Source organism: Rattus rattus, chromosome 9, assembly GCF_011064425.1.
Source record: "Rattus rattus isolate New Zealand chromosome 9, Rrattus_CSIRO_v1, whole genome shotgun sequence".
NCBI classification, from domain to species: Eukaryota; Metazoa; Chordata; class Mammalia; order Rodentia; family Muridae; genus Rattus; species Rattus rattus.
The window spans coordinates 56,695,039-56,720,651 of record NC_046162.1 but is presented as its reverse complement, the minus strand read 5'-3'; the positions used below and the strand labels follow the sequence as shown (position 1 = coordinate 56,720,651).

General features: G+C 55.5%; 2 protein-coding genes across 2 annotated transcripts; both read left to right on the top strand.

The window, feature by feature from the left end:
- Nucleotides 1-636: 636 nt before the first annotated feature.
- Mllt6 (MLLT6, PHD finger containing) lies at nucleotides 637-21,962 on the top strand. The gene is made up of 20 exons (XM_032911898.1): nucleotides 637-863; nucleotides 2,095-2,174; nucleotides 2,616-2,670; nucleotides 2,869-2,978; nucleotides 4,007-4,110; nucleotides 4,291-4,384; nucleotides 6,174-6,392; nucleotides 7,010-7,110; nucleotides 9,147-9,361; nucleotides 10,116-10,727; nucleotides 11,295-11,476; nucleotides 11,632-11,740; nucleotides 12,720-12,786; nucleotides 12,958-13,100; nucleotides 13,461-13,658; nucleotides 13,747-13,835; nucleotides 14,834-15,183; nucleotides 15,504-15,594; nucleotides 16,751-17,107; nucleotides 18,137-21,962. Exons 1-20 carry the CDS (start codon nucleotides 755-757, stop codon nucleotides 18,176-18,178), a joined length of 3,327 nt encoding a protein of 1,108 aa, XP_032767789.1. The 5' UTR covers nucleotides 637-754; the 3' UTR covers nucleotides 18,179-21,962.
- Nucleotides 21,963-22,109: 147 nt separating this feature from the next.
- On the top strand, nucleotides 22,110-25,448 carry Cisd3 (CDGSH iron sulfur domain 3). Its single transcript, XM_032911897.1, is given in 6 exon segments — nucleotides 22,110-22,172; nucleotides 22,175-22,319; nucleotides 22,322-22,356; nucleotides 22,672-22,704; nucleotides 22,978-23,097; nucleotides 25,080-25,448. Coding segments are annotated over 6 exon segments (576 nt in total). The 3' UTR covers nucleotides 25,260-25,448.
- Nucleotides 25,449-25,613: the final 165 nt, after the last annotated feature.

Genomic DNA, 25,613 nt, shown 5'->3' with positions numbered 1-25,613 from the left:
AAATGGTTTACATCGCTCCAGTTCTTTTTAGAACCCCCCCCCTTTTTTTAAGTCTCCCATAGATTTCCCTAAGGTTGAAGAACACCCAGAGAAGGGGGGGTGGGAGATCGGAGACCCAAAGTGTGACACCGAGAGCCGGCGGAGGGGAGGACTCAGGAACTACCCACCAGAGTCATAAAAGGAAAAGGAAAGACGGGAAAAGCTGCACTGAGCGCACGAGCGAAAAGCTCCCTACCAAGCCAGGCTTTGTTCCCTGAACCTAAGACTTTACCCGGCGGCGGGCGGGCCGGGAGCGAGCGAGCGAGCGGAGGCGCGCGGCCATGGCTGCCGCGGCCGGGCAGGGGGGGCCAGGGGGGGGGCGCGTGAGCGGGCGGCGCGGGGCGGGCGGGCGCCCGCGATGTGCCACTCGGCGCCTCCCCTGCCGGGCCCTGGTTGCACCGCGGCCGGGCGGCCCTGGTAGCGGACGAGCGGCGCGGAAGGGAGCGCAGCGCGCGAATCTCATTGTTGGGGGGGGGGCCCGTCGGGGCATGAGGGCGAGAGCACGGCGGGGGGGGCGGCCAGACAGAGCGAGCGAGGAGGAGGAGGAGGAGGAGGACGCCGAGGAGGAGGAAGGAGGAGGCAAAGAAAAGAAGCGGCGACGGCGGCGGAGGAGGGGGCGAGGAGGCGCGCGGCCCCCGCTCCCTCCCTCCCCCCCTGACCCCCGACCCCCGCCGGCCGGCCCCCAGCCCCAGCCCCGGAGGGAGCTCATGGGAGTATGAAGGAGATGGTAGGAGGCTGCTGCGTATGTTCGGACGAGAGGGGCTGGGCCGAAAACCCGCTGGTCTACTGCGATGGGCACGCGTGCAGCGTGGCCGTCCACCAAGGTAAGGGGGGGTACGGCCGGAGGGGGGCTGTGGGACCCCGGGGCGGCGCGCGCACAGGGTGCCCTCGGCCGCGCCCTCCGGAGCCCTCCTGGGGCGCGTGCCCCTCCCCCACCCACCTGAAGCGAAAGGCGGCGTGGGCTTCACCCCCCCAGCCTGGTCCTCCAGGACCGGGTCAGGCATTGTTTTCTTGCCTATTGTTCAGTCCCGCGCCCCCCACCCCAAGTTGAAGGAGTTTTGGGGAGAGTCCAGGGAGCAAGGAGTGAACTCCCTGAGCCCCGCACCGCCGGTGTCAGGGCTGTCCCGGGAATGTTTACCTGCGAGGTATCCCCCCCGCCCCTCCCGCCCCGTTTATTTTGGTTCCCGCTCCGGGAGGAAGAGGTCAAGGGGGGGTCATCCCCCTTCGCTTCCGGATACTGGGAGGAGCGGAATTGGGAAGGGAGGAGAAGGGTCCCACGGGAGAAGGGACTCCTGAAATCCTCCGGGGAAGAGCTGAGGCTGGGAGAGCGGTTGTACAGGGGGCCGGAATGGAGGAGAGGGAGGTTTGGAGTTTCCCCCTGCCGCACATGGTTCGGGAGTTAACTCCTTAAGGAATCTTGCCGAGGGCGCAGGCTGGCATCTTCTCCGCCTGTCTGGCACAGGCAACTACCACCCCCCCTTCCTGAGACAACCCTTAATGCTGTGGCTGCGGGCCTTTCCCGCCACTCTCCTCTGGGTACCTGCACCGCACCTGCCCTCAGTTTTGACTTTTGACTTGTATCAGTGACAGGCAGAAGATGAGGTCCTTGAACCCCCGACTTCCTTGCCTCATCCCTTACTGGCCCTTTAAGAAGCACTCCCCCCACCCCCATAACAACAAAACGTGTTACAATCAAGACTATTTCTTGTACTGGTGCCTAGGAGACTGGTCAGGGCAGAGGCCGGGAAACAGGTCCAGATAAAAGGGGGTCAGGTGGGATGAGAATGGAGGATCTTTGGAAGTTTAAGGTCAAGGACTCTGTCAGACTTTTTGCCCCTGTTTGAAAAGCTTGGTTGTGTGATTGAAGGCTGGCTCTATGCTGTTGGACATTTCTCGTGGTCCTGTTTCGTAGAGTGATCCCGGGTCTGGGGAGCAGCCCCACCTACTGGACTGGTTTTAGTCCGCCGGGTCTCTGCCCCGCCTCCGGTTACCCTGGGAAAAAAAAAACCAGTGGCTGACAGCTTTGCTCAGTGACTCTCCTTCCCCTACCCTTAGCTTGCTATGGCATCGTCCAGGTGCCAACAGGACCCTGGTTCTGCAGGAAATGTGAATCTCAGGAGCGCGCAGCCAGGGTGGTGAGTTCAGCCTCTGCTCTCTCCTTTTCCTCCCCCCCAACCCCCCCCCACACCTGAGCATCTCCTGCAGGTTGATAGGGTTCCCTGAGGCGGAGGCAGGACTAAGCGTTGTCACTCAGGATTTCCTGTTTCCTGCTGCCTATCACCTGCCCCATCTCTCCCTGGGCTCAGCACTCATCTCTTCCCCACCTCACCTCCGGCTTGGGGGCTTTGATTTTGGGGTGGGGAGTTATGTGTGTGCTGTTTTATAACTTTTTGTTATGAAAGGTTTTCAAGGCTATGGAAGTTGAGGGGCCACAGTAGTGACCATCAGTAGTCATGAGCTCATGGCCAAGCCACTTGCTCTGCCTCCTCAGCCCCTACCCAGATCCTTTTGGGTGAGTTCAGGGAGGGCCCAGCTCAGCAGATTCCCCCAACCCCCTGTGCTCCTTGCATTGGCAGAGATGTGAGCTGTGCCCACACAAAGATGGGGCATTGAAGAGGACTGACAATGGAGGTGAGGGGAACCCTGAACACCTGAGGTCAGCCAGCGCCCCCTCCCCCAGCAGGCGTGGGGTGGAGACTGGCTTTCCCTGCTCTGGTTGGTACAGGAAGGTTGTGGACGCAGGGGACAGTCTACGGCTTGGTGTTGGGAGGAGTGGGGTCTTGTGCTTGCCGTCCTGCTGAGGCCGGTCCCCACACCGCCCCGCCCCAGGCTGGGCCCATGTGGTGTGCGCCCTGTACATCCCGGAGGTGCAGTTCGCCAACGTGCTCACCATGGAGCCCATTGTTCTGCAGTACGTCCCTCACGATCGCTTCAACAAGGTTAGCGGCCCTCACTCCTCCTGGGGTACCATCATTTCGCTCTCTAGTACTCTTGGGGAACTCAGGAGGTGGGTGGACGCTTACCACTGAGCTACCTTGTGTGCTTAGACAGCCGTATGCCTGTGTACTGTAACTCTGTAAGCTCCCTCAAAGTTGCACAGCCAGGGGGTGCTCATAGATCGCATTTTATTAAGTTTCTAATATATGGCAGGCACGGTACAGCCCAGTACTTGTTGTTAATCAAGACAGAAGCGTCAACAGGCTTTGAGATAAAGGACTCCCAGTGAGGCATGGTTGGGTGTTAGGTGGTTATGGAAGGAGACGTTTAGATTGAGACCTGGGGCATGAGAAAGAATCAACTTGGAGCGTGGTTGGCCCGTCCCAATTTCTGTGAAAAAGACACACAGCACATGCACATTGCAGCAAGTGGGGCAGCGGGCACACTGGGGCTTTGAAAACCCCACCAAGGATTGCGCTGTCTAACGCAGTGGCTGATTACCTGGAGATGTGGAAATTAAATTGAATACTCGGGCTGGAGAGGGAGATGGCTTGGTGGTTAAGAGCACTTGCTGCTCTTGGGGAAAATCCAGGTTCAGTACCTGGCACCCGCGTGACAGCTCGAAACCATGTTTACTTCCAATACCAGGGAATCAACCTGGTGCCCCCTTCTGGCCTCTAAGGGCACCAGACACACAATGTTGTATGTGTAGGTAGGTAGGTAGGTAGGTAGATAGATAGATAGATACATACATACATACATACATACATACATACATACATACAGCCAAACACACAAGTAAGATTAGCTTAGAATTCATTTCCTCAGCCCCATCAGTTACATTTCAAGTGCTTGATGGTCCCACAACTAGTGGTTGCTGGCTTAGACTGTACAGGTTAGCAAACCCTTCTGTTCCTGCAGAAAATCCTATCCAATATAACTGATGGGTGGTGGGGGACAGGCCAAAGGATCCCTCAGCAGGAAAGGTGGGGTTCCCTAGAGGAGGGGTCAATTGTGCTGTGCCCCGCAGACCTGTTACATCTGTGAGGAACAGGGCCGGGAAAGCAAGGCCGCGTCAGGAGCCTGCATGACCTGTAACCGTCATGGATGCCGACAAGCTTTCCATGTCACCTGGTGAGTGAGATCCCTGGGCCCAACTGCTCTGAGGTCTGAGGAGGCAGCTGAGTGGGAGCATCCTAACCACCGTCTCCTGAGAGACGGTAGCAGTGCCATGCTCAGATCTTGGGTCTAGGAGGAAGGAGGCGGGGGCTGCTGTGCTTTGTGGCTACACCCTTCTGACCTCCCTCTCCTCAGTGCCCAGATGGCAGGCCTGCTGTGTGAGGAAGAAGTGCTGGAGGTGGACAACGTCAAGTACTGCGGCTACTGCAAATACCACTTCAGCAAGATGGTGAGTCCCGCCTGCCAGTGGGGCATGTGGGCTCTGGGTCTTACCTGTGCCTGCTTGCTGCTGGGAGATGTGGGAAGACCCATCCCTCAGTCCCCACCATCCGGGAGCTCTGTCTGTGACAGGGAATGAGCTGCAGCCTGCGGGGTGCGGCAGATTAGAACTGGACCAAGCAATCCAGGCTATGAGATTACTCCCCTCCCACCCACCCACCCCACCCGCCATGTCTGTCAGTCTAGGAATCTTTAAGCTTCAGAGAGCAAGAAAGTCAAGACAAGCAAGGTAGTAGCTCTTGCTGGGACAGTTTCGTCGCCACATTCATGACTTGTGTGGTTCTCCCTCAGCCACAAGCATGCTGCGTGGGTCCCATTTCACAGATAGATAAATTAAGGTTCTCCAAGGTTAGACAGCTTGTTTCATAACAGGCTGAGTAGGATTCAGGGCAAACAGTTTGATCAGAAAGTCTTTCAGGAAGGTGAAAAGGCACCTGTGTTGGTGGCAACAAGGGAGACTGCTTGGGACCAGGCATGAAATGAGTTTGAGGTGGGGGATGGGAGCTTCATTCAGTCCAAGGGTCTCATGGCTGAGCAGACTCGGAGATTCCTGGTACTGGGCTGGTCTGCAGAGGCGGGGTGCAGGCAGGACCTCTGCACTCGGGGCCACAGCTTGGAGAGCTCCTAAGCCCGAGTAACATGATCAGATTTGTGTTAGAGGCAGATTACCCTGGCAAGCAACCATGGAGCTGGGTTGAGAGACAGCTGTGAGGATGGGGGTGGGTGACAGAGGGACAAGCTGAAGCTGGAGTCACTGTAGGTGGACCTGGCTGAGGGGTGTGAGAGGTCAGAGAGGTGGAAGGTGAATGGAGCTAGGGTCCAGGCTGTACTTGTCACGGGGTAGGGAGAGGTAGACCCCAGAGCATCTTGGTTTGTGCCTGTTGCCCTGATGTAATGGCGTAGTCCCCTTTTCACAGTGTCCTGGCTTGCTCATAAATTACCTGGTTGCCAAGCCTCGTAGTGACTTAGGACAGTTGTTCCCTTTGCACTTGCAGGTGGCACCAAGTGGAGACAGTCAGGTGGGTGGGAGTCCCCAGGCAGGCGGATGGAGGGTGCCGGGTGAGGCTGTCTCTATGGCTGTCCAGATGTGAGAGAGACCAGGGAGAGAAGATCTAGAGCTTGATAAGGTCGGAGCAGAGCCCTGAGGAGGCCTGAGGTTAATCCTAGGCTTTGGCAGTTGGGAGGTAGTCGGTGACCTTAGGGGGCAGCTGTGATCCTGAGATGAGAGCGAACTGTCCCAGGAGTTCAGTTTAATGCTCATTGCCGGCAGCCCCCAGTCCAGGGCGGCAGGTCTTTGGCTGCGCTGCCACTGTACTAAGGAAAGCAGGGGTGAGGGAGGAAGATGGGATGGTGAGAGAGAATGGTGTTTGTGGGGGGCAGGGCCTCCCTGCATGTCCTTCACAGACCCTATTTCTAAGGGAAGGAGGTTGGAATGAAGTGGGCTGTAGTCTAGCCCGCTAGGAAAGCACTGTGGGGGTCCAGCTCCACCCCCAACCCCACTGCACTGCGTTGGGGCTGAGGTTGGCCCGTGCCTCTTCTGAGCCTCCGTGGTTGAGTCTGTGCATCAGTTAAGACAACTGGGGCAGCTCTAGGACGTCTAGGCTGAGCAGAGCAATCATGGTGGACACGCGTGACCTGCAGCAGCAGGGGAGCTGCTTCTAGGACCCTGCGACCTTCAGGAGCCCTCCCTAAGCTCCTGAAAGACAGGATTGGCAACTCCTCTCCGTCTCTTCCCCCAGAAGACGTCCCGGCACTCCAGCGGGGGAGGAGGGGGAGCAGGAGGAGGCGGCAGCGGAGGCGGCAGCGGAGGCAGCGGCAGCGGCACCAGCGGTGGTGGAGGTGGCACAGGGGGAGGCGGCAGCAGCAATAGCTTCCTTAGCGGCAGGAGAAGCCGGTCAGCCTCACCGTCCACCCAGCAGGAGAAGCACCCTACCCACCATGAGAAGGGCCAGAAGAAGGTGAAGGCGCTCTCTCACACACACTTCTTGTCAGAGACTCCCACCAGGTGCCTCGGCCATCTGAGGCCACTGAGGTTGAAGAGGGAGCTTGGGAAGCCCAGCTTAATGTGCCTGGCTTCTGTGTCGGTGTATTCTCCAGTTTTCTTTATGACAATACAGTGTCCCCAACCTCCAGTTTGTCCCTACATGTTTACACACATCTCCAATCTGTCTCCTTGTGCCCCGTACCACGGAGTGCCCACTTTTGTTCAGTGTGTGTTCCAGGAGGGACACTCTTGTGAGGGAGTGCCTGTGTGTGTGTGTGTGTGTGTGTGTGTGTGTGTGTGTGTGTGTGTGTGTGTGTGTGTGTGTGTGTGTGTGTGTGGCGCTCTGTCACTGGCACGATAATGGGACAGGCTATTTTTAGCAGGAGGGAGGATGGGGGAGGGGCTCTTGGCTCTCAGAGGATCTTGTCTGAGCCACTCCTGTCCAGCTGGAGTTTTCCATCCCTCTATAGCCAGAGAGGACACACTGAGCCCCACTCCTAAGAGGGGTTCGGTTTTTCACACCCACATGTCATGGTTGACCTCCTTCGAACAACCCCCGCATCAATATCTGGTCACGTTTCCCTCCCCCAGAGTCGAAAGGACAAAGAACGCCTTAAACAGAAGCACAAGAAGCGGCCTGAGTCTCCCCCCAGCATCCTCGCCCCGCCTGTGGTTCCCACTGCTGATAAGGTACCACTGTTTATACTCAGGATGCAGGGTGCGCTGCTCTGGGGGTGAGGGAGCCTGAGGTGTGAAGGTTATGTGAGCACACGCCTGCTAGGGCGTCTTCTCACTGCGCATGGTTAGTGCGATCTCTGCTGCCACCGCCCAGGTGAGCTTACAGAGGGTCCACTCTGCCCAGCAAGCCTCAACACTTCCTGAGGCGGATGTGGAGTACCTTTCTGCTTGCTAGCTACCATATGGGCACCTTTGTCTGGGCAGAGGATCAGCTTTGGGGTCTTCTAAGAGCAAATGTGTGGCCCCTCAGGCTTCTGAGGGACCCGCCCTGCAGGATTGGTGAAGAACTTCTACCAAACTCCCTGCTACCAGGTGAAAATCTAGATCCTATTTCAAGCCAGGTGGGAGTGGAGGTGGACCAGGCTTCTGGCCGCACCCTGGAACCCCTGCTCACACCATCTTTCTCTGCAGGCCGGGCTCTAGTAATGGGTAGCATCTGAATGAACCACAGGCAGGCCTTATCCTAGGCCAGGAGTGATAACCAAGCCTGAGCAGATTAGCATGAGTCCCCTGGGGGCTGGGGAAAGCACTCCCTGCTGTCCCGTTACTGACAGTCACCTCCGCTCCCTCACGTGGTTGGCAGGGCACTGGGCATCTTAGCAGGAGGCTCAGGTATCAGGTTTCCAGGGTGATGTTGCTGTGGCAACTGCCCCAGTAACTCTCCCCCTCCCGCTTTGCTTCCCGGAGCTCACCTGGGAAGCTGGCCCGACCTTTCCCTGAGCCTGAAGACAGGTAGAAAGACTTGGAATGTCCCCTACTAACTGGGTAACCCTTGGACACAAGCTTCGTCTGTCCCCCCAAACACCCATCCCAACGTTTAAGCTCCCCTTCCCCCAGCTCCTCTCTCCCATGGCTCTGAACCACATCTGGCTCCCTTCAGAACTCCAGCTGCTGAAAAGAACAAAGGAAGACAGAGACAGGGCTCCACCCAGGGAGGGGCAGCAGTAATGGGGTGGCTCAGACTTCCCCCTCATTTGTTCCTCGAGCACAATTTGAATACCTGGTATCCTCCCAGTTCCTTGGCCAGACCATCTTCAGAACCAAGGTTAGGGACACATGGGGGAGGCCTTAATTTATTCCTCAAAATACCCCAGTGTGGTAGGTGGCTGAGCACTTGCACTTAAGTGAAGCAGAGGCACAGAGAAGCTATATAATTTGTCTAAAAGCACAACGTAACACTAAATGAAGTTCTGAACCAGTGTAGTCTGGCCTGAAAGGCTGTGTTCTTACCTAGGACACAAAACTGTCTTTGCTAGGCCTACTAGCAGCCACCACCATCAGACTCCTTGCCCATGCCATGCCCCTGGCATGGACCTGATTCCCAGGAATGGAGTAGGCTCTTAGGATGATGCAGCTGAGGCTTCTGGGCTCACAGCTGTGCTCCTCCCGTCTTTGCCCACATCCTGCTCTCCCACCTCAGACACAGGACAGTATCCTCACTCCAGGGCAGCATGGCGACTGCAGGCACGGCTCCTAGTGGCCTGAGAGTAAGATAAAATGGGTCATTCACCTAGGTGTGTGTGTAGGGGAGGCTTCCTAGATGGACGCTGGCTGTGCAAAGACAGGCTTCCCTGTGGAGGGTTCGTATGTAGGCCCAGGAATCCAGCAAGAGCTTGCAGTGTGCAGAGATGGGTTAGAGGTTAGAGCCAGGTGGCTTGTGAGTGGACCACTGAAGGTTCAAGACCAGCACCACCTTTTAGGCCAGAGTATCAGTACTGATGCTTTGGACAAGTAATAGGCCAGTGCAGATGGCGGACTGCTCACTCTGTTGGGTCATGGGGGAAGTTACAGGCTTTGGGTTTAGGGCATTCTTTAGAATTCCATAGCTATCTCCCCATTTCCGTGGTCTGTGGCTTCCCACGGGTTCCTTGCCTCCAAGTCCTGTGGGAAGGACTCCCAACTCAGTTGTGAGACTTCACTCACTCCTGAGTCAGGCTGAGCTGGGCTGCGCAGTTGACGATGAGCCTCTCTTGTTTCTGTCTTAGGTCTCCTCAGCTACGACTTCCTCCCACCATGAGGCCAGCACTCAGGAGACCTCTGAGAGCAGCAGGGACTCAAAGGGGAGAAAGTCTTCCAGCCATAGCCTGAGTCATAAGGGCAAGAAACTGGGCAGTGGGAAAGGTGTGAGCAGTTTTACCTCCGCCTCCTCCTCCTCTTCCTCTTCCTCCTCTTCCTCCTCCTCTGGGGGCCCCTTTCAGCCTGCAGGTGAGTATGGGTGTCCTAGAGGAGGCCGAGAGCAGGAGCCCCTGACCTGTGCTGCTGTGGCAAGGGGCTATGCCTGGTGGTTTCCGATCATCACTCCTTTGTTCTTACAAACTGATGTGGGGTGATACAGCAGGGAACACCCCCAAGCTGGATTCTCCAGTCTCTTAAAGATTTACGTATTTATCTATGTGGGTGTTTTGTGTGCACACCAGACCCTGTTCTAGATTGGTTGTGTTGGAACCCATTACAGATGGTTACGGGCCACCATGCGAGTGCTAGGAATTAGTCTTAGGACCTGTGGAAGGGCAGCCAGTGCTGTTTTAACTGTTGCACTGTCTCTCCAAACCCCTACTCCTTTCCCTCTTAAAGCAAAGTTCCCTTTCCTTGCTGGGCCCATCCCTCTAACTGCACAGTAGGGTTCCCTACTTTTGTGTCAAAAGGGCCATTTGAAAGCACCGATATTAGAACCAGGTACAGAGGCTGGTAATCCTGGCATTTGGGAGCTGCAGAAGTGTCTGAGTTTGAGGCCAGCCTGTGCTAATGCATGAGAATCAGTGCTAAAGTAACAACAGTCTGCTCAGTTTGAGCAAGGCTAGGAGTCGCTTTTCTCCAGTTTTGTTTCCAGCAGAGACTGTTATCCTAGGACAAAGCAGGTAGAGCTGGCTGGGACACCAGGCTGCATTTCCTACCTAGGGTCTCATGCTGGTGGGGAAGGAGGGGGTGGTCCAGCAGTAAAACCCTTCCTTTGCTGCAGGCTCATCTCTGCAGAGCTCTCCTGACTTTGCAGCCTTTCCCAAGCTGGAGCAGCCGGAGGAAGACAAGTACTCCAAGCCTCCAGCTCCCACTCCGCCAGCCCCTCCCTCGCCCACCATCCCTGAGCCCCCGAAGGCTGACCTCTTCGAACAGAAAGTGGTCTTCTCTGGCTTTGGACCCATCATGCGCTTCACCACCACCACCTCCAGCTCCAGCCGGGCCCGGGCCCCCTCCCCTGGAGACTATAAGTCTCCCCATGTTTCAGGGTCCGGGACCGCAGCAGGCTCCCACAAACGGATGCCTGCACTGAGTGCCACGCTTGGACCTGCTGAGGAGGCCCCCGAGACGACTCTGAAGGAGAAGAAACACAAAGCCAGCAAGAGGAGCCGTCATGGGCCAGGCCGACCCAAGGGTAGCCGAGGCAAGGAGGGCGCTACAGGCCCGACCGCCTCCCTCCCTGCCGCTCAGTTGGCTGGCTTCACTGCCACTGCGGCCTCACCCTTCTCTGGGGGTTCTCTGGTCAGCTCCGGCCTGGGTGGCCTGGCTCCCCGTACCTTTGGGCCTTCAGGAAGCTTGCCCAGTTTGAGCCTGGAGTCCCCCCTGCTGGGGGCAGGTTAGTGTCCCCTGTAGGTAAACAGCATCTCAGTCTGCAACCAGTCCTGCGGGAGGGTAGGGGCATAAACAAGTGTTAGACATAGTTACGTGCAGACTACCAACAGGCAGAAGGGAGGTGGCTGTTATCTCTCAGATGTTTCCTTAAATGTCTCCTGCATGAAGAGGGTGGGGTGGACACCAGCAGAACCTACAGGGTTCTGATAGAGGAATCAGAAGAGCTAAGAGCTGGGGCTGGAGAGATGGCTTAGCAGTTAAGAGCACTGACTGCTCTTCCAGAGGTCCTGAGTTCAATTCCCAGCAACCACATGGTGACTCACAACCATCTGTAAAGAGATCTGACGCCCTCTTCTGGTGTGTCTGAAGACAGCTACAGTGTACTTATATATAATAAATGAATAAAAAAAAAAAAAAAGAGCTAAGAGCTAACCAGACTGAGGCAGAGTAGTAGAATATGCAGACCCCCAGTCACATTCTGTTCCCAGGGGAGGGGCTACCCTGACCGCTGACTGGAGGGTTCTGGGGTAGAAAGTGACCCTAGTTTTCCTCTGTGCCTTTGTGCCTTTAGGCATCTATACCAGTAATAAGGACCCCATCTCTCATGGTGGAGGGATGCTGCGGGCTGTCTGCAGCACCCCACTCTCTTCCAGCCTGTTGGGGCCCACAGGGACCTCAGCCTTGCCCCGCCTCAGCCGGTCCCCGTTCACCAGCACCCTCCCCTCCTCCTCTGCTTCCATCTCCACCACTCAGGTGAGACCCTGTTCCTGGCTCCTCTCCTGGGCAGGGCGAGGAGAACCCCGCTGTGGCCCTGTCTTCTCAGGCGTCTCCTTGTTCCTTACCACACAGAATGACCCTGATCAACTGTGCCAGCTCCGAGCACAAGCACTGTTTGTTCCTCCCAACAGGTGTTTTCTCTGGCTGGCTCAACCTTCAGCCTCCCTGCATCCCACATCTTTGGAACCCCTATGGGCACTGTTAACCCCCTCCTCACCCAAGCGGAGAGCAGCCACACAGGTATGCTAGCCCCTGCGCCTGTTCCCCTTCTCAAGGTTGCTGCTGTAGAAAGTGAGAGTCTCCTCTCTCTGAATTTACCCCTCATACTGCAGGTCTTGGGGCACTTTCCTGGAAGACCAGTGCAGGGGCAGGCGAGGCGGTGACACTCCATGTCACCGGAGAGACCTCAGTGCAGTGGTTAGAGAATGACAGACAGCGCTAGTTCAGCCAATGGGGCCCCAGCCCCGTGTAAAACCCGCCCCCCACCTCTTGCTGTACAGTTGTAGTTGGGGTCACAGGTCTGGCAGCTGGGCCTTCTGCTCTCCAGGTATTTAGGATAAGGGAGTGGGAGGCAGGCTCTCTTACCATTTCCCTAGAATCTACTCAGCCCCTGAGAGCCCAGCAGACACCGGGCCTGAGAGCCTGCGTGTGGGCCTTAGCTGCAGGCTGTCAGTTCAGGTAAGCGTTTCAGAGAAAGCAAATCTGGCTTCAGTTTTAGGATCCAGTTGGGCAAAACCAATATGTTCTCTGTAGCCCAGAACCAGGGTTTTGTGGCCAACAGTTTTCTCATCTGCGTTTATGAATGTAAAAAGTCAAAGCTAATTATGGTAATACAATGATTAAGGGCTTGCTGAACCCTCCAGCCAAGCGCTCACTTTGTGGCCTTATTTTAATCCTCATAAAAATCACCGGAGGGAGGCTGGTTACCAACACAAGGTCACCCAGCCAGCACCCAGGTTCAGTTTATCCAGGTTTATCCTGACCTCAGATTCTGTAGCTGAAAGATCTGGAAGCAGGCAGCGGGAACCCAGTGGAAAGGGAGGGGAAGAGAGAGAGCTTTGCTGAGGTGGAAGGCTGTGCTCAGCTCCTTGCCAACAGGAGCTCCCCGCCTAGGATTGGGGGTATTGAAGGAGGAGGTCTGTGGGAGCAGCCCCCACTTTCTGGGGTGGGGGTGGTTCTGAGTCCTCTTTCCCCCTGATCCTTGCTTTCTCCTTCCAAGAGCCAGACCTAGAAGACTGCAGCTTCCGGTGTCATGGGACCTCCCCCCAGGAGAGTCTGTCTTCCATGTGAGGGAGGGTGAACCTTGGAGGAGGAAGGGGGTGGGGGTGGGGGCTGGATTGGTGGAGGCGGGGTCTGGGGATGTGGGGGCGGGGTCTGGGGAGGGGCTGACCTCAGGGTGCTAGGTGAGCCTCTGGAGCTAGGTGAGGGGCTTGAGCTCCTTTCTCCTCTGGACCCAGGTCTCCCATCAGTAGCCTCCCTGCACTCTTCGACCAGACATCAGCGCCCTGTGGGGGTGGCCAGTTAGACTCCACAGCCCCCGGAACAACCAACATGGAGCAGCTACTGGAGAAGCAGGGTGATGGAGAGGCTGGTGTCAACAGTGAGCAGGGGCCCAGGGGTGGGAGGCCCCGCTCCCCCTCCCTCTTCCCCAGGGCCTCAAGCCTCTTCACTGGCCTTGCTGTTTTCGGGGTCCCAGGAGTCATCTTTAACCATGCCTGAGTGGTGCTCTGGGCACTTTGTTTCTCAAGGCCTGGCATAGATCTTAACTGAACCCCAGGTTGCACCTACTCCCTCCCCCCATCCCCGTGGAGCCTCAGGGCCCTCCTGAGATCGCCAGACCCACCTTACTGCTACCAGGGGCAGCCTCTTGGTCACCTCTCCCTCCAGACCCTGTCCCTCACGCTGGCCCTGCCTCTTGGATGCCTTATGCACTAACCCCAGGCTCCTCCTCTCTCTGAAGTTGTGGAGATGCTGAAGGCCCTGCATGCATTGCAGAAGGAAAACCAGCGGCTGCAGGAGCAGATCCTTAGCCTGACCGCTAAGAAGGAGCGGCTGCAGATCCTTAACGTGCAGCTCTCTGTGCCCTTCCCTGCCCTGCCTGCTGCCCTGCCGGCCGCCAACGGCCCTGTCCCAGGGCCCTATGGACTGCTTCCTCAAGGTGAGGGATCCAGTCCAGGGCAGGGTGAAGAAGTCCTGCCTGGCAGCCCGAACCGGCTCCATTGCAGCTCCTGTTTTCCCTCCGTTAGCTGGCAGCAGTGACTCCCTGAGCATCAGCAAGAGCCCTCCGGGGAAGAACTGCCTTGGCCTGGACAACACCCTGTCCACATCTTCTGAGGTAGGCCCTGTGGGAGAGGTCCTTTAGGTCTAGTTACTAACCCGCAGCTGTTGGAGGCTGCCAGTGAGGAGGAAATGGACTGGACAATTGGCTATCTTCTTATTTTAAATAAGCAAATGAGTGAGGACCTTCTTAATACAGGGTGCTGACTGGACTAGCGGGGTCCTCCTGAAGATAGGCTGAGCCCAGGAGAACCTGGGCTTCGGGGTTGCAAAGGAGAGAGAGAGAAGAGCTCAGTCAAGGGCTAAAGGAGTGTGCGGCGCGGGCGCTTGTGGGGAAGAACGTTGAGAAGTGTCGTGAAGGGTTTATTACAGGGCCCCATACAAACTAATCCCTGTGTAATTGGTGGCGGCTGGAACGGCGCTCGCTATTGTTATGTTGTGGTTATTATTGGCATCGAGCAACACTTGTTTTTTTTTTTTTTTCTCTGCCACTTACTGAGACTTGGGGCAGTCATAACCATAAAAATAACCCTCGTTGCGAGCTTGGGACTCAAACATGAGTTTCTTTACTCTCCACGCTGACTGTGTGGGGATGGACATTGCTGTCACCCACGGATGATGAATACGTAAACTGAGGCAGATGTTGAGCCCGGCCTATTGAGTTGTGGGCCTGGGATTTGAACCTGAGCCTCACTTCATTGAGAGCTCCATTGCTCTTAACTGTAGAGATCGTAAACGCCAATGGCTTTAGTGGGAATAATAGGGTGGCGCAGGTCGAGTCCTTGCCCTGGACCTGGTTCCCTTGAGATGCGGGTAACTTTGCCGTTGTTTGTCATTAAGCCCGAGGAACTGAGGTGCTGGGCCTCTTGGAGTGGTCAGTGAAGGTCATCTGAATACTGCAGATCCAGCCTTTACTCCTGGGCTTTGCTTTCCCCAGGGCGTCTGCGGGCTTGAGGGGGTTGCTATGGGAGAATGCTGGTGGATTCTGGGCTGGGGGCCAGAAGGGTCACACTGGCCCTCTGCCCTCTGACCTGACCCTTCCCCCTCCCTCCCCAGGACCCACACTCAGGCTGCCCGAGCCGCAGCAGCTCATCGCTCTCCTTCCACAGCACGCCCCCACCGCTGCCCCTGCTCCAGCAGAGCCCTGCCACTCTGCCCTTGGCTCTGCCTGGGGCTCCTGCCCCACTCCCACCCCAGCCACAGAACGGGCTGGGCCGGGCGCCCGGAGCAGCGGGGCTGGGAGCCATGCCCATGGCAGAGGGGCTGTTGGGTGGGCTGGCAGGCAGCGGGAGCCTGCCCCTCAATGGGCTTCTGGGAGGGTTGAATGGGGCTGCTGCTCCCAACCCTGCGGGCTTGAGCCAGGCTGGCGGGGCCCCCACGCTTCAACTGCCAGGTTGTCTTAACAGGTGAGGGAAAGCTCAGCCCTAGGGAAGGGAGTGGGAGGCTGGATGTGGGGGGGGATACCCCCCAAAACCCCTTATTCCCCCAAAGGAAAAACATCCCCTGGCCCCATAGGGTTTTTAGTCCCCGGCAGTCTGTTGACTTAAGGGGCTCCCCTAGAGTGTCCAGATACAGTCCAGGGACAAGCTCTTATCCATGTCCCTACGGTAAGTCTTCTAGACAGGCTGTCCGTTTGTCTGCCTGGGCCTGAGGGAGTCTGGGAGCTCCTGGGTGTGGGGGGTGCTTGTGCGTCTCTGCACCTCCTCATGTGTCATCCCTGCCTCAGCCTCACAGAGCAGCAGAGACACCTCCTTCAGCAGCAAGAGCAGCAGCTGCAGCAGCTGCAGCAGCTCCTGGCCTCTCCACAGCTGACCCCAGTGAGTGCCCCCTCAGCCCTTCCACCCCAGCTCTACCCAACTTGCTTACCAATAAGAACGAAGCGTCCCAGGGAGGGTTCCAGGTTGGTGGGATTGAACCCGTGGTGCTTGTGGGCAGTTAAGACGAGAGTCTGTTCTTAGAGCCTCCTGGGCATTGGGCAAGGGCTCTTGTGAGACCCTAGGGCCCTGAGTCACATCCCAGTGAGTCTAGATGGTAGGTCCAGTAATTGAGCTTTGCAGTCCCTGCCTCCCGAGGGAAGGTGTCTGACAGGGGGACTTCTCTCAGCTGACACCTGGGTAGTCACATGTAGCACTCACTCTTCTTCAGAGAGAAGTGGTTTCACCTATTAAAATGAGGGGATAGCTGGGTGGCACAGTGAGCATCAGTTCCTTTCTGTGTCCCCAACAAAGCACACAGTGCTGTATGCTGTAATCCAAGCATCTTGGCAGCTAAGGCTGGAGGAGGGCTATGAGTTCAAGGCCAGCCTGGGCTACATAATGAATTTCAGTCTACCTAATACTACAGAGTAAGAATCCTATAGCAACCAAGAAAACAAAACAGAAAACTGCAGGCAGTATCTTTTTTTTTTTTTTTTTTTTCCGGAGCTGGGGACCGAACCCAGGGCCTTGTGCATGCTAGGCAAGCGCTCTACCACTGAGCTAAATCACCAACCCCTTGAGGCAGTATCTTACTAGCCCTGCTTGGTCTTGAACTCAGAGAGAGCCTCCTGCCTCTGCCTTTGCCTCTTGAGTGCCACCACACCCAACCTGTAACCTGTTTTCTAAAATCTTTCAAGCCAGTTTTCAGGAGAGGGGGGAAGGGGAAGAAAGCACTTGGAGATTCCTTCCCCGTGTAGCTAGCGGCTTTTCCATTTGGAGTGCACTGTGGGTTGTCTTAGGGACTGAGTGAGGGCGGGGCAGGTCGGAAATGCTCACTGTCTTCGTTTGCCTGGGGGCACAGCTCCCAGGTGTTTACCTCAAGTGTCTGCATTTTATTTATCCAGATGGCCGGGAGTGCGAAGGTAGAGACAGAACCTTGACTGTCTCCCTGTCATGGGCCTTATGGTTCTAGTGTGAGCCTGGTCTATCAAGGCAGGCAGCCCTGGGGAAGGACAGCGAGAGCCCACTGCCAATAAACAGGTTGTCCTCCTTGCAGGAGCACCAGACTGTGGTCTACCAGATGATCCAGCAGATTCAGCAGAAACGGGAACTGCAGCGGCTGCAGATGGCTGGGGGCTCTCAGCTACCCATGGCCAGTCTACTGGCTGGAAGCTCCACCCCACTGCTGTCCGCGGGCACCCCTGGCCTGCTGCCCACAGCATCAGCCCCACCCCTGCTGCCTGCTGGAGCCCTGGTGGCCCCTTCACTGGGCAGCAATACAAGTCTCATGGCTGCAGCGGCTGCGGCCGCAGCAGTGGCAGCGGCAGGCGGACCTCCAGTCCTCACTGCTCAGACCAACCCCTTCCTCAGCCTGCCCGGGGCGGATGCCAGTGGGAATGGCTCCAAAGGAGGGGTGAGTACGGGACCTGGACCTCCTTTATATTCCTATGGGACAAGCAGAGGGGGATGGTTATAGCAATGTCATCAGATAGGTTTCCAGTGGGAGGCAGCAACCCCTAGGTCAACCAGGCAGCCTGCTTCAGACAGCAGGACGCTGCCCCCATTGGTGTTACCTGAGAGGAGATATAGGGCTACTTAGAAAACAGCCCTTCAGCCTAGTGACAGCCTAGTGTGTTAAAAAGGAAAGAAAAGAAAAAAGGATGTTTGCTGCCAATCCCAGTGACCTCAGTTTTCACCCCAGGGACCCATGTAGTGGAGAGAGAACTGGTCCAGAAAACTGTCCTCTGTCATCCATCCACACATGCGTGTACACGCACACACACACGCACATGCACACACACACATATACTGAGGAAGTACATTTTTTTAAAAGATTTATTCATTTTTTTTTGTTGTTGTTGTTGTTTGTTTGTTTTCTTTTTTTTTCGGAGCTGGGGACCGAACCCAGGGCCTTCCGCTTACTAGGCAAGCACTCTACCACTGAGCTAAATCCCCAACCCCTCATTTATTATATATAAGTACACTGTAGCTGTCTTCAGACACACCAGAAGAGGGCGTCAGATCTCTTTACAGATGGTTGTGAGCCACCATGTGGTTGCTGGGAATTGAACTCAGGACCTCTGGAAGAGTAGTCGGGTGCTCTTAACCACTGAGCCACCTCTCCAGCCCGAGGAAGTACATTTTTTGTTTTAAATTCTTTTTTAAAAAAGAGAACAGCCTTCTATGGGAGGAGTAAGTAGGAAGGACGTTTCTGTGCACAACAGTTAGAGAAAGGTGACCCTCTGCATGGGCTGACAGAAGAAAAGGCCTTGGAGGGCCGACCTGGACCAAGAATCCAGCTTTTGGCACCTCCTCTCTTCACAGACTACGCCCGAGGCAGCATCATCTTCTGCTCCTACGTCAGCCTTTTCCACCCTGGAAAGCTGTTCCTAACAGGGTGTTAGGGCTGCCAACACTAAGGCCTTTTCTCCTGTCTTTGCAGACCGCTGACAAAGGAGCCTCAGCCAGCCAGGAAAAAGGCTAACTCGACCCTGCCCCTCCTGACCCCTACATGGCTCGAGGGTCCTTGCCTGGAGTGGGCAGCTGGGTCCAGACTCTGGAGAGCCGGGCCCAGAGCCTGTGTGGATCCCCAGGGAGTTGTGCCTGGAGTTCCAGGTGCTGAGGAGAGAGACGACCGACCGGAGAGGAGCCCTTCCACCAGGCCCACCCCCTCACTGCACTGGCTGCTCAGAGAGGATCAGGGGAGGACAGGTTCCTAGCCTGCCTAGGAGCCTCCATCCTCCACAGATGCCTAGGGGCCCCCAAAGAACAAAGTAGGTCTGGTATAAGATGTGGAGGGATGGTTGGACCTACCACATAAACCAATCAGCACTTGAATGGGGAAGGTGAAGGGTGGGCCCCTGGGCCCATCTCTGTGTGGAAATTCCTTATGGAAAAAGGGCTGGTCCCACCTGACCTCCAGTTTCTTCCCAGCAGAAGGGATGCATCCCTTTGACTGTTTCTTATCATCCCTCCCAGCTGAGGGTCTCAAGCTGAGCTTGGAAAAGCCTACAGATGTGGTGGGGCTGAGGAAGGGCAGGAGAGCACCTCTTGGGGCCCCATGATGGGGCCGGGCGGGGAAGTCCTTTGCTGTCCTGCCCCTTTTTGCACTATTGGCTTAAGGAGTGCCGAGGGTGGGGAGAGGGAGCTGCCTGACTCCACAGATCGTGAGTGTGTGTGAGTGTGTGAGTGTGTGAGAGAGATGGTCAGTCTGTTTAACCTGTCTGTCTGTCAATTCTTCCTCTGGACCTGGGGCGGCCAAGGGCAAGAGCGGGAGCAGCGGCCAGTACTGGAGCAGGAGCTCCTAGCTCTTGTACCCTCTACCCCCTCACTAACTCTGGTCCTTTTCCAGGGCACGAATGGTTAACTTATAAAAAAAGAAAGAAAAAAGGAAAAAAAACAAACAAACAAAAAAATAAAACAGACCAGTACTCCAGTATTGGAGAATTCCTAGGGGCTGGGGCTCTGAATCAGGGTAATGTCCTACCTTCCCTCCCCTGGACCCCACTCCATCTCAGGGCCCCCTCAGGGCCTCCTCCCCCACTGTTAGTTTGATCAGTCCTGGCACAAGAGCATAGGGGAGGGGTAAAGTGCCACTTCTTTTTTTTTTTTTTTTTTTGCAAAAGTCTCCCTCTCCGAAGTAGCTAGCCTGCCTCTCGAATCCTTTCACCAGCTAGTAGAGCCACTTAAGCTAACAGCTGTCCCCTTCACCCACCAGCTATTCTCCAGGGTGTAGTAATAGGCAGCAGAGACTTTCTGCCCAGGGCGGTAATGAAAAAAACGTTGAGTGGGACACAGAGCACCGCTACGGAAGCCTGTGTCCCTTTCGGTTGCACTGGCTGGGACTGAGGGTCAGTTCCAGTTCCCTTTGCTCATGTCTGTGTGTCTCTCTGCATGTGTGCATTTTGGTGTGTTTATGTTTGCGTTTTGTTGTTGGGGTTTTCCAGGTTTTTTTTGTTTTTTTGTTTTGTTTTCTGGGTTTTTTTTTTTTTTAAATAAAGAGAAGATGTGTATATTTTTGGCAAGAACAGAAACGTAGTGCAGATATATTTTTGCCTGTGCTGCTCAACTGTTTGTCCCGTCCCCCCTCCCCCCAATCCGGGAAATAATAGTCCTGTTGATAAGACTGTAAGATGTTAGGACGGGCCGGGACCCTTCAGAGGCAAACTCTTTGGCACTTGGAAGGGTTTTGGGGGACAGTTGAGATGACCTCAGAAATACTCACTTTTCTAACTGCTTAATATTAGAGAGACATCTTCATCTTCTCAGCTCTTGTAGACTCCTTGTCTACAAGCCAGCGATGCTTCGAGTCCTGAGAGGACTTTTTATCCAGGCCCACGCACGCCCTTTCCCCACTCAGAACCAAGTACCGCGCGTGTTTGCTAAGGCTGTCACCTGTGAAGCAGGAGCTCTCAGTGCTCTGGAGGTCTGGTCTCCATTCTCCCTGAGCTCTTTCCTACTCCGGGCCGGGCTGCCCTAACAGGTAGTCAGGTGAGGCTTGCTGAGAGCTCTGGACTGTATGGTTTGGTGCCCCTCTGTGTAGCCGACCTAGAACTGTCTCTGTAGACCAGGCTGCCCTCAAACTCAGATCTGCCTGCCTCTGCCTCCCGGGTGCTGGGACAGAGGTGGGCCGGCGGTGCTACTCCACACACTGAGACTTGAGGAAAGTTGTGGCACCCGGTGCTGCATCACAGGGAGAATTGTGAGGGTCCTTGAAAGGGAGTGGGATATGTAACATGGCTCTGACAACCTCACTTTTTTTTTTTAATTTCTTTTATTTTTTATTTTTTTGACAAGGTCTACTCTTACGTAGCTTTGGTCACCCTGGAACTTGCTATGTACACCAGGCTGGCCTCTGCCTCCTGAGTGCTGGGATTAAAGGCGTGTGCCACTATGTCTGGCTTTGATCCATTTTTTGATAAAGAGCTTGGTAGGAGGAGGGAAAGGATACAGATTCGGGGCCGTCTCTGTCTGGGAGGGGGAGGATGTGGTTTGCAGAGCGGAAGTGGAGTCTGAGAATGCATGAGTGGATCTTAATGTCACCACCCTCAGTGAGAAGACATGAGTGAGTGAGTGACGCGTGCTGAGCCTGTGCCCACCGGGGTGGGAGCGTCATGGCAGGTGGACGGCACAAGGGACCTGGCTGTATTTAGGGGCCGTTGGAGCTGGCTTTACAGGTGACTGCTCTAAGACGGGACCTCAGTGACAGCAATGAGGAGCCTTCGTACCTAGCCTTGTGGTTATAATTGCCCCACTGTCAAGCTTTTCAGCTGCGGCTGGTTGGCTGGTTGTCCGTGCGTGCGTGCGTGTGTGCGTGTGTGTGTGTGTGATGGGTGTGATGGGTGTGTGGTGTGAGTGTAGTAGGGTTGTGCCCGTGGCGGGAAGGTATCTATGTAGCACTGACTGTCTTAGCTCTGAGCTGACGAATCCTCCACAGACAATGACACTTTTAAGGGTTGCCTTTAAGAGAAGAAATAAATTGTATCTCCCATCCCCTCTCCCTCATCCCAGCTTGTGGGTTTCCCCCTCAGGCTCCTGGGTCTACTGCTGGCCCTGGATAGTCTGATCATGAGGCTGGTGACCCCTTCCCTTCCCTATGTTGAGACCCAGGGAGTGCCCACCCTAGACTCCTAGGAAGGGCCTAGACAAATGAGGGGAGCCCAGAGAGAGGCTAACACTTCTATTTCCTTTTCCCACCCCGGAAATGCTGACAGGTTTTCAAAGACACAGGCTCATCTTGCTAGTCTCCATCAAACCTAAGAGTGCAGTGGGCCAACAGGCAGGGTTCCTAGGGAGAGGTGCCCTATAGGATGGAGGAAGGTGGGACCAGGGAGCCCCTCTGTTCCTTCCAGCCACTTCCTCCTGGATTAGAGGTGTGTCTAGTTCCCAGCAGACCACCTTGTCTTGACCTACTGAAGAATTGGGGACTGCGGGCTGTCCTCTCTCCTGTGTTCGCGTTCTGGGACTGAAGGCCTGAAGGACTCTGGCTCCCTTTCTTCCATCCCAGCCTGTTTCCATGTAGCAGTCCCTTCCTGGGGGAGCAAGGAAGGGAAGCCGCAGATTGCAAACCCAGGGCTCATGTTTCATTCTTTCTGAAACCTTTATATCCTCAGCCCAAGAGGCAGTGTTCCCCTGCGACCTCCAAGCCTGGAATTGTGCATAGCCTGGGTCTTGTATCTTTGTATAACGGATGTTATTTGTACGAAGGGCAGTTCGTAAACAGCACTTGTTCTTTTAATAAAAGAATGTTTTACTAAAAAAAGGAAATCGGAAGAGACCTTGCTTTGTCTGTCTTCACTGTAGGGAGGGAGGGAGATGGATGCCAACTTTGGATGCCTGTCGGGGGAGAGCAGGACGTGGTTAGTGACCCTTTTCGCCAAGTACTCGTAAGAATAGTTCAAGCCGGAATGCACAAAATGTGCGGGGCAGGTGAAGATGCAGACATCCGAGCCCTGCAGCCCTGCACTGCCTTGGACTCTGTAGGGCCAGGGCGGCACCTGCCGGCTCCAGGGCGGCTCGGCCCTGCCCCTCCTATGCGGGGCCGGGCGGTGTCTTCCTTGGGGGCGGGGCGGAGAAGGCGGCGAACCGGACGCGGCGACGCGCAAAGCGGCCATGCGCAGCGTGGGGACGAGCCTGCACGCTGTGGTCATGCGCGGTGTCTGGGTGAGCGTCCCCTCTTTGGTGACCCCTGGCCGTTCGGCCCCGCCTCCCCCGGCCCAGGGTCAGACTCCACCCCTCGGCCGGCGTCCCCACGGGGCAGTCTTTTTCCGGAGGGAGCGCCGGAGTAGATGCTTAGATCCGCAGGGCCTTTTCTTTGACCCTTTTCCCAACCTTTCTTGAAAAAAAAAAAAAAAATAGCTTCTACGCTCCTTTGGCCTGTGGTCTTTCCCTTCCCTGATGGGCTTCCGGCGCCTTCCCTTCTCCACTGATCGTATCTTTCTGTTTCCAAATCACATCTGCCTGTCTGCCTTGACGAAGCTGTGTCAGAGGCGGGAAATCTCCTCTTGGTTGGTGAGTACACCTCAAGTCTTCTCCCTGCACAAGTCCCATCAATTCCCCAAGCCTCTAGAGCTACGTCAAAGACAGCGACAGGGACACCCTCGCTCCCAGCATGCTCTGGGGAAGGTTTGGTGGACCACGGGACAGAAAGCAAGGAGCCAGGATTCCCGCTGAGGGGAGGACAAACCCCAGAGTTTGAAGAAAGTTACGGGACCCTGCCAACTGAAAGTACATTCCAAAGCTTGGGATGACCCTGAGCCACTCATTCATTCATCCTGGTCATAGGCCCGATGGTTCCCCAAAGATCCAGCCAAGCCAGTGGTGGCACAGAAAACACCCATCAGGTTGGAGCTGGTTGCCGGGAAAACCTACAGGTGGTGTGTTTGTGGCCGAAGTAAGAATCAGGTGAGTTATTCCTGTAGCCTTTCACTTACTTATGTGTGACACGTCTATGGTCATACTGTCCTGAACAGGCCTAATCGCAGAAGCTAACAGTTAGGCCTGGCAGTGTGACACCCAGACACCCATCTCCATCCCCCTCTTGCTTGAGGTCAGCATGGTATATCCTGGGAACTTTCAGTCCGTCCACATTCCCCCTCCCCACCTTTTTATTTATTTATATGAGTACATTGTAGCTGTTTTCAGACACACCAGACAGACCAGAAGAGGGAATCAGATCTCATTACAGATGGTTGTGAGCCACCACGTGGTTGCTGGGAATTGAACTCAGGACCTCTGGAAGAGCAGTCAGTGTTCTTAACCACTGAGCCATCTCTCCAGCCCCATTTTTCCCTTCCTTCTATGTATACCCGAGGTACAATTGGGAGACAGAGGGCTCCATGGCGGGAACCAGCTTACAGGCCAAGGACACCACCGTGGGGATGGGCGTTGTCAGCGTATGTGCATGGCCCTCCCGAGAAGCACAGAAGTGGATGACGGCCCTTCAGTAATGACCACAGCTCTGTGGCTTCTTTAGTCTTCTCTCCTCGCAGTTCTGCCTCTGTGTGTACATCTGGTCTCCAGCTCCAAGACACCAAGGACTTGTCTGGTCTGCATGCCCTTCTCCTTCAAGTAGCATCTGTCCATGGGCCAGGCCTTGGACCTCACAGCTGGGACGATTCTGTTCAGTCTTCCCCAGTTGTCCCCTCCCAGGTCTCTTTCCTCTCTTCTCACCTTGAATGGGACTTTTCCTGCTTGCCTGCTGCCTCTGATGCCAACCCTGCTGTACAGTCTTCCCTGTAGCCGGAGCCTCTCCCTTTCCTTCTGGAGAACTTTACCCCATTTCCCCGTGCTGTGTGGTTGGGATGAGAAACCCAGCTCTGAAGGCTTACTTTGTGGCCTTTGGACAGGTATTCCAGAGGGTGGGGCAGTTCCCAGGGCATGCCAGCCAGAGGACTATGGGTAGGGTAGGCCCACTCTGTGCCCTTTTGACAAGGTTTTCACCAGTACATTGTTCTTCACCCCCTGCCCCTAACAAGGTGTCTCCCCTCTTTGGGCCTTCATCGTCCTCTGCTTTGAAGGGTTCTCGTGAGAGACATGGTGCTTATATCAGTAAGGCTATGACAGGCAGGCAGGTTGTTGTAGACACCCCCTTGCTTATTGTTTCCTGTATCCCGGCAAGACTGACCCCACCCTGGAAAGGCACTGGGGTGCTGGGCTCTCTCCTACCCTGAGTATCATGGAAAAGAATGTCGCTTTCATGAGCCAATGGGGATTCACCTAGCTGTTAAAAAACACAAAACAAAACACACAAAAACTGAGGGTGAGGGTGGGGATTATTACCCAGTGGATGGAGCCTTTGTTGTTTGTTGAAGCCCCAGAGTCTATCCCAACACTCAGTAAACAGGGTGTAGCAACATTCAGCCATAGTCCTAGCTCTTGGAAGGTGGAGGCAGGGAGTTCAAGGTAGGTCTGGGTCACATGAGAACTTGGCTGGCAAGACGCTTAGTAGGTAAAGGTTGCCCTGCAGCCTTGCTGACTTGTGTGATCCCCAGGGCCCACAGGCTGAAAGGAGAAAACCAAGTCCCCACAAGTCGTTCCGTTACTTCTTGTGCACACACCACACACACACACGCACAATTTAAAAAATGTAAAAGCCGAACAACAGGAAATGCCAACCTTTCAATGTCACATGGTACCTGTGGGTGGTAACGTGGCCTCTACTTGAGGCCAAGTTTTCCTTGCAAATGGTCCTGGCCTTCTGCGTCTCCCAAAGGTGAACAATGAGAAGTGCTTGCAATTCCATACAGACATTATTCTCACGACAGCCTTCCTGTGACCCCCCCCCACATACACACACATTGCAGGGCTCAGGCAAACGATAGTGGCCTCGCCCCCTCTAACTTCTCTCTCTCTCTCTCTCTCTCTCTCTCTCTCTCTCTCACTAGCCCTTCTGTGATGGCTCCCACTTTTTCCAGCGCACTGGCCTTTCCCCACTCAAGTTCAAGGCCCAAGAGACACGCACAGTGGCCCTCTGTACCTGCAAGGCCACTCGGCGGCCCCCTTACTGTGATGGTACCCACAAGAGTGAAGAGGTACAGAAAGCGGAAGTAGGCTCCCCGCTCTGAGGGGTACCGCGACTGCGAGCCTCTTCCAGGCTTCCCTTCCTTGAAGGCAGTGGTGCCACCCATGGGAAGAAACATCCAAGGACCACATCTGCTTGTGAGCAGTGGTTCCCTGAGAAACTTGTGCTCTCCTCTTGGGCAGCGGAGAGCAGGCCCTGGTAAAGCTGTCATTAAATGCTGAGGCCCACTCTCTAACTGTCCCTGTGGTCACTGGTGAGGCTCATGGGTCTTCTAGAGCGCGATCTGTGGTGACAGAGGGCATCTGCTGGCCAAAGCGGGGCAGTTCAGATCCACTGCAGTTAGCACAGTGAGGTTGGGGAGCACCGCGCCCCTCCCCCTCCCCCCTCGGTCCCAAAG

Bases quoted from the DNA above. Each gene is read 5' to 3' on its own strand.
- Mllt6 (XM_032911898.1), top strand. From the start codon at position 755: ATGAAGGAGATGGTAGGAGGCTGCTGCGTATGTTCGGACGAGAGGGGC. The intron at 4,111-4,290 runs GTGAGTGAGATC...CCCTCTCCTCAG, and splicing joins CAAGCTTTCCATGTCACCTG to TGCCCAGATGGCAGGCCTGC. The intron at 15,595-16,750 runs GTGAGTGCCCCC...TCCTCCTTGCAG, and splicing joins CCTCTCCACAGCTGACCCCA to GAGCACCAGACTGTGGTCTA.